Source organism: Glycine soja, chromosome 9, assembly GCF_004193775.1.
Source record: "Glycine soja cultivar W05 chromosome 9, ASM419377v2, whole genome shotgun sequence".
Classification (NCBI taxonomy): Eukaryota; Viridiplantae; Streptophyta; class Magnoliopsida; order Fabales; family Fabaceae; genus Glycine; species Glycine soja.
The window spans coordinates 11621639-11629453 of record NC_041010.1 but is presented as its reverse complement, the minus strand read 5'-3'; the positions used below and the strand labels follow the sequence as shown (position 1 = coordinate 11629453).

General features: G+C 37.7%; 2 protein-coding genes across 2 annotated transcripts; both read right to left on the bottom strand.

Annotated features, from left to right (window-relative positions):
• Positions 1 to 505: 505 nt before the first annotated feature.
• LOC114368178 (protein MAINTENANCE OF MERISTEMS-like) lies at positions 506 to 1250 on the bottom strand. The gene is made up of 2 exons (XM_028325517.1): positions 1137 to 1250; positions 506 to 1033 (listed from the first exon to the last, which is right to left on the bottom strand). The coding sequence occupies exons 1-2, from the start codon at positions 1248 to 1250 to the stop codon at positions 506 to 508; spliced, it is 642 nt and encodes a 213-aa protein (XP_028181318.1).
• A 156-nt stretch (positions 1251 to 1406) lies between these two features.
• LOC114368177 lies at positions 1407 to 2266 on the bottom strand. Its single transcript, XM_028325515.1, has 2 exons — positions 1925 to 2266; positions 1407 to 1808 (listed from the first exon to the last, which is right to left on the bottom strand). Exons 1-2 carry the CDS (start codon positions 2264 to 2266, stop codon positions 1407 to 1409), a joined length of 744 nt encoding a protein of 247 aa, XP_028181316.1.
• Between the last annotated feature and the right edge of the window lie 5549 nt (positions 2267 to 7815).

Sequence of the window (7815 nt, the reverse complement as noted above, 5' to 3'; positions counted from 1 at the left end):
TGTGTGTATATAGACACAAATGGAATACACAATCAATGGAAACAAATAAAACTAACATTACTAATGAAAATAAATAAAACCAACAATATTCATGAAATGGGTTCATGTACAATATCTGTATATACATGGAATATCAATATAAAATATGTAAATAAACTACGCCTTATCCGTGCGCCGCCTGCGTCTAGACCTAACATATACTAGATGGTCCTGTGTCACACTCCTAGCCAACCTGAGGCATTCTTCGATCACCTCATATGTCGATGAGCCTGACGTGACCACCTCTAGACTCAGATGGCGCTCCAACCTCTCAGCAATGTCATCACAAACTTCCTGTTACATACAAAACAAACTGATTACACAAATTATTATGCAAATATTGAGGTAAATGATGTAAATTATTAGTATTACTTACCACTGAATGTCTAGGCTCCTCCACAGATGTTGACGAAGCTCCTGGCTCTGTCACGTGAGGGATATCCGTCTGCGGGGCCTGAGGGACGACTCAGGACTGTGGGGCATGACCATCAGACAGAGGATCTGATGTGTGGCCAGGTGTCATGAAAGGATGCGAGATGCAGAAGAACCAGTCCATGTAGTCACTGGCACACTGACCTGGCACAGCGCACACCTCACCTGTTGGAACGATATGATCTGAGTAGTGCATCCACCTGTCGTTTATGTCATCATACGAGAGCCATGAATCAACAGGAGGAGTAGGAATGGTCTGCGTGTATCCAAACTGCCACACGACCCTCTCTGGTCGGTAATAAATAGCAACAGGCCCCCAGCGCAAGAGACTGAAATAGCATGATCTGACGTGGAAGTCCCGGACCGATCGGTGTTCCCCATACGGGATCCAACAGACATCCGGAATTCGGAGTCGGTCCAGGCGCTCCTTGTACGCCGACGTACAAATGCTCTTCACAGTCTTCTTCATCGCAATCCACCTACACGCACGTGGAGAATCCTTGTTGTAGTCCTGATCAGCAGTGGAGTCCGCGACTGACAGAAAGTGCTCGTAAATCCAGCACTACAGATGTAACATCAAAATTATAAACATTAATAATGAAAGTGTAACAAAATTTAAAGTTGAACATTTTTGAGCCTGAACAAATAAAAAACATATTTATTACCTGAAGCAGTGTGATGTAACCACCAAGTTGTCGGCTGTGGCTGATACATGCATCGTTCAGCTGGTCGTACATATGCACCAGAGCAGCCACTCCCCAGGCGTACCTCTCCGTCATACTGAGGTCATGAAGGGCCTCCAAGTAGACAACATGCACATTGGTTGCACTCTTGTTAGCAAACAGAGTGCAACCCAGAAGATGAAGAAGATATGCGCGAGCCGCAGCTGTCCAATGACCTGCCTAGCATCGGCGTTCATATATATCACGTACCAATTACAGGCGTACGTACAGTCCACGACACTGGGCTATCTCAGCCTTGGCAAACTCTGTAGAGACCATCAATAAGTCCACCAACTTCTGAACCGCATCGTCCACGTGCAAGGGCTCAAAGGCGTGTAAGTCGCCAACCACGGGCAGATGGAGAAGCGAGGAAACGTCGTCCAGCGTGATGGTGAGCTCTCCCACCGGGAGATGGAAACTAGACGTCTCCCGATGCCATCGCTCCATAAACGAGGACAAAAGTCCCTGATCGCTAGTGTCTACCGAACACGCGATCAGAGGACTTAGTCCTGTACCAGCAACAAGTCCCTCAATGGCAAGGACAGGCCTGCCTAAACTATGGGCCTTTCTCCCATGAGAGGATAACTTCAACTCAGGACACTCCTGAATTGAAGTCTAAAGGAACACAAAATTCGTTAAAATCATCATTTAAAGGAAAACTAATTTCAATCATAAAGTGTAATTTACAAGTAACTAAAAATAAATATTATAAATACATCTCCCGTCCATACGTTGCAAGCAACGTGATTCGCATACTGGGTCAACACGGATGGGTCGCTTGGACCACCCGAAAATCCCTCATGCTCATCCTCAGCAGCCTCCGCGCCTGTGTCCGCAAGAATGTCTGCCACAATGTCCGCCATCGGGTCATCCAGAAATACATAAGCCTCAACATCTGACGCAGGGACCACTGGCTCATCGTGCGGTGCAGTCACAGCGACTCGCTGCCTCCATGCAGATGCGGTAGGCCGTCGACACTGCGGAGCATCATCGGAATCATCACAATCTCCTCTGCCCACACCTCTGTTAGTAACGTGACCTAAGGCACGACCTAATCCTCTGGTCCTAACCATGATCTGCAAATGAGTATCGCAAATTCAATCACCGATTTCATTCACTCAAATTTCATTGACTGAAAGTCGCGTATGCTGTCAGGCTTTCATTGATTGTAGGACATGTATGTCAAGAAAGGCTACACATGTCAGGCTTTTATCGGGTTAGTTTTTATTCAGTACACTATATGATTGAATGGAAATTGATTATGGATCCTAATATTATTGATATTAGATGAACAAAGCAACCATTGTTGAGGATGCCATCACCTACATTGAACCCCGGCAAAATATTGTGCAGAGTCTCAGCTATGAGCTTCATGAAATGGAAGCAACATCAAAGGAAATAAAGCCAAAGAAAGAAGAAATCAAAAATTGGTTTAACTTCTACTCACGATTTTAGGATACAAAAAGAGAAAAATATTGGGTATTATATATAGGGTATGAAGAATGATAATTAACTTTAGTTCTCTTCAAGAAAAAAAAATATTGGTTTCATTTACTAAGAGAATTATAATTAGGGATGAAGAAGTATCTTTTAAATTTTTAGACCACATATATATTTAGTAAGAGAATTATAATTAGAGAATTTCTAGACCACATTCATTTTGAGAGTCTCAACAAAGCTTAGTCATTTTCAATCCATGAATTAAAACTAAACATAGAACCACATCATGATAGACACCAAATGAAGCCAAATAAAGCCTTATTTCATGAACTGATAGACACCAATGAATCAAGTTTGGCCCCAAAAGCTACTAACTTCAATTTTTGTTGTTTTAAATTTGTAGGTGAAATGTGATTATCAAATTAATGCTATATCTCAGAGAATCAGAGATCAATACTTCTGATAATAATGGAGATGAAAATTCTAGAGGACCATTTAATCAGGTTATAATCTACTTTTAATTCAGAGAATCACTATTTTCATATTTTCATCACTACCCTAGAGTAAGCAATGAGTTTCTATAAAAATGTTGCATTTACCTATCTTGTCTAACAATATTGATGTTCAGTCTGAAATAGAAATAAGAACAGGTTGCTATATCTCATGTATTGTACAAGAGCATTAGGATATTGTTAAATAATATGCTTATATGTCCTTTTCCACATCTTAACCTTTCAGGTAGTAAAAGTTGCAATCATTATAGGATTTGGATTAATTGTTCTCCTAACCCTCGTAAAACTTTCTCTCTAAATGTTTTCTATATACACTAATTGATTGTCCTTATAGCATTCTATCTAGAAATAATCCACATTGACCAATATGTTTTTGTTGACCAGTTCTCTAAAAAGCTAATAATGCTAGTCCTAAATATGTTGTGAACGTTTAAATTAAAGTTAGTAGTGTGACCACCAGATAATGAATGTTTTCTCCTTTTAAGACATGAATAATATTCAATGTCTTTGTTCAAAGCAGAGGAGGTTGGGCTGCTTTTTGAAGCAACCTACCATCAATTTTTTAAGAATGAAATGAGTGCAGGCCTTTGAGCTTTAGAGGGAGCAAAAGAAATTCATAGGCATTAGGCAGGTGAGTTAGGTGAAGCAATGATTTCCCATTTTCCTTTTTCTCTCAAGGATCAACTATTGATCAAGTTTTAGGGATTTGTCCTAATCATGTTACTTTTGAACTTAATTTGCTGAGGTTGTCTAGGCGTTTGAATCAGTTTTTTGATACCACATTCAGTTCTAAGTGGCAATTACATAAAAGGAAATTGCATATTCGCATTAAATCAAATTGAAACAGTAGATATTCTCCAAAATGACACTATTTATCAAATATTTAGCATACATTCAGAGATGATCCTAATAACCAAAATTCCTATTTTCAAAAAAAGCTCACAATGTATCAAATATTTGGCAAATTTTCAATTAAAATGAAGTTGTGAGTTTTACGGATCACCTGATGGCGTTGCTCTTCGCGGATGCCTCCTCGATGCACCACCGCAACAATGACAGCAACCTCCTCAACGAAGAAGAAGAAGAAGTGCTCTGAGGTGAAAAGAATGAAGCGCAAAGAAGAAGCAGCTGATGACGACGTGAAGAAGAAGAGGCGCAAAGAATGAAGAAGAAGCAGGAATAAGAAGCAGGAAGAAGAAGCAGAAGTGGTAACGCGGGGAAGAGAGAGAGTCGAGGGTTATTTTTTTAAAAAATTACAGAGGGGCATTATGGACTTTTCACAACTATTGTTGGGTGCACCAGCAAAATTGTTGGGTGCACCTAGCAACACTCTAAAAACATTAGTCAAAGAAGTCTGATCCACTAGAGGATCAAACATATAACAAACACATAATAATCAATGCAAACCACCATGGCACACGTAAGCATATATATATATATATATATATATATATATATATATATATATATATATATATATATATATATATATATATATATATATATATATATATATATATATATATATATATATATATATGGGATCTACTTACTCTAGGAGTAAGTATTTAAAATTACTCTTAATCCTCACCTTTCATTTATTATTAATCTAACAGTCCAGTTTTATTTTCACTCTCCATTCACGTGACTTCTTTCCCCCCCCAAACTTATGCATTTTTTTCTATCTTCCTTGTTTGTTCAACTCACAAAACCCTATTCATGTCCACATTTCACCTTCTTTATCATCAGAATTCATTAAATCTATTTTTGATTAAGCTAGGAGCCCATAATCCAATTCTCCATTATTGCATAAAAAAATTAAACGACTTTGCTCAAAAAAGATAAAATTCAACATCTACTCCCTTTGCAGCAAGAAAAAAAAAATAAAACTTCAGGAATAAAAGCACAAATTAATCATTAGAACCTAGTATTGTAAAAGAAAGAAAAATAATTGTGAAAATAAACATCAATTAATCAAAATAGTTGAGTGTTAGATCAGAGAATACTTAATTGAAGTATGGAATTTGCCATTATTAAAAGAAGTAGAAAAAAAGGTAAAAAGGAGTTGTGTTTTTTTTAAAAAAATGTTAAGAATATATTCAATAGAATTGCAATGAATGATGCGTGAGGTGCAAAGAGATGGAACAAATGAAAATAGTTGACTGGTTGTGTTATGATGACAGAGAAGATGAACAACGGTTGATTTTCATGAGCAAATCGGAGAAAGAAGATTAAGGAGCGTAGTGAGATTTTTGGGGAAAAAAGTGATTTGAAAGTATGAATTAAATAGAATTGTTAGATTAAGCATAAATGAAGGGTGAGGATTGAGAGTAACATTAAACACTTACTCTTGGGGTAAGTAGATCCCTCCTCATATATATATATATGAAAAAAGGAAAGCAAGCATTCGGGTTGCTTAAAGCATCCCAACTATGTTGGCACCCTAAGAAAAGCCCATCACACACTTGCAAACCATAAATTTATTAATGAAAAGTAGAGAAACAAAAGAACATGAGGAGATCAAATCAAAATTCATGTTAGAAAGTAATAAACCTATACTATGGTAAACCCATATTGTTTCTATAGAACTGTCCAAAGGCAAAATTCAGGAAGGAATACCACCAAAAATAGCTAAGATTACAACAACATAATTGGTTAATCTATCCGCACAAGCAATTTTTCCAGTGAACACGAAGCTTCCAATGGACCATATTTGGATTGCATATGGCTTCAATCACCAGTAAAGAATTGCATTCAAGCCAAAATCAATACAAATGTTGAAGACTAACATGCTCTATGGCAATTATAGCAACAATTACCTCAACATCAAACACCTTTTGAATTCCTATGGAAAAAGCAAAACAACCCAAGGACTGACTAGAACTGATTCTAAAAATACCTCCACTACCTGTAAGGCCAAGGAATCCCTAGCAGCACCATCGTTATTCCCCTTCACCTAGCGCAAAGGAGGATGGCACCCGATAACCTCAACGATCTTGGGAGCTTTAGAAGGATGCCCATCAATGTTGAAGGCCTTGAACACCTCAAACTCATCAATAGAAGACCTTATAGTTGCTTTATTGGTTTTACCCACCAAAAAAACTAAGGAAGAAATAAGTGGTTTTATATGGGAAGAGTTGATAGGAATATTGTTGAATCTGTTTTGATTCCTACAGAACAAAATCCCCCAAATTGTGAAGGTAGTGGCTGCCTACTGAACCGCACGCAACTGCTTAATACTAGAAACATTAACACATTGACTTAGTAAAGTCTTAATAGAGGTAAGACCAAAAGATTTTTTAAAGATGCTTCCAAGCCAGGTCCAAAGCTCCTTTGCAAAAGGACAATTGAGAAACAAATGTAGACAGGATTCACCTTCCAAACAACACATATTACAACTAGAGACTGTGATACAATCTCTTCTACAAAGATGCTCATCCATTGGCAATTTATCATGCAATAAACACCAAAGAATGAACAATCTCGAAGGGGGGATAACAAATTTCCAAATAAGAGAAAAATATATTGGTGGTGCCTTGGCATGAGGGGACAAGAATGAGTAGGCCTCTTTTAAATTCAAAATAACATAATTTGATAGATTCCACATCAACTTATCTAGGTAGCAATAAGTAGGGATATGAATGCTTAAGATAGCTTGAGCTAAAAGGGGAAACTAATCAATTAGCAAAGGAGGAAGATTCCAAGCACCAAGATTAATGAAATCTTTAACTTAGGCTTGAAGAGAGGTCTAAACATAGGGAGGAGGGGTAAGTCCAACATATTGCCAATGGCCAAATCCAACCATAATTCCTTCCAAAAATGAATCGTAGCTCCATCACCTACCACCCATTTAGAATTAGAGAAAACTATGGGAACAAACTTCCTAAGAGAAGGTCATAAAGAGGACTTAGAATACTTTATTTTGCCTAGATCTACAAAGAAACTTTGTTATGAGAAAAGAAGCCCAAGAGCTATTACTGGATATGAACTTCCAAGCCAAACTCATTATGGCAGCCTCATTAAGGCGGTGAAGGGAGTGTAAACCAAGACCCCCCCCCCCCCCTCTTTCAAAGGGCGACAAAAAAATTCCTAGGAAAGAATCACAATTTTCTTGGTGCAACCATCACCAAACCAAAAAAAAAATTACAAATACATTTATCTAGCTCTTTCAACAAGGAAACCAGTCAAGCAAAAGCATGAAAGTTGTATGAGAGCATTCCATAAATCCCAAAACGAACAAGCTAGACCCGGCCCATAAGAGACAACATCATACCTTTCCAAGTTGCAAACTTGGTCTTGATCTTATCAACAATAGGTTGAAGATAAACACGTTTCGGCCTTCCCTTGATGATGTGATCCTTACTAGGAGCGGATTACTTGATACAGGTTATAGAGTTTTGGTTGATGTCACTTCCAAAGAGGGAAGATAAGTCAGGATAGACACCATAGGGATTATCTTGATAAGTCCGAGATTGATTCAGCGAGGAACCCAGAGAGAAGTTATCACAAATTTATCAAATGTCAAAAGTTCCTCTATTGAAAATGAAATTCATACATATAGAGTATTTGAACAAAAAGATAGAAATAGACATGGGCCTTTAAAATAGTTTGGGCCAAAATTATAATGAAAAAATTACAAATAAATAAAAAAAGAACATATTTGGCATGGG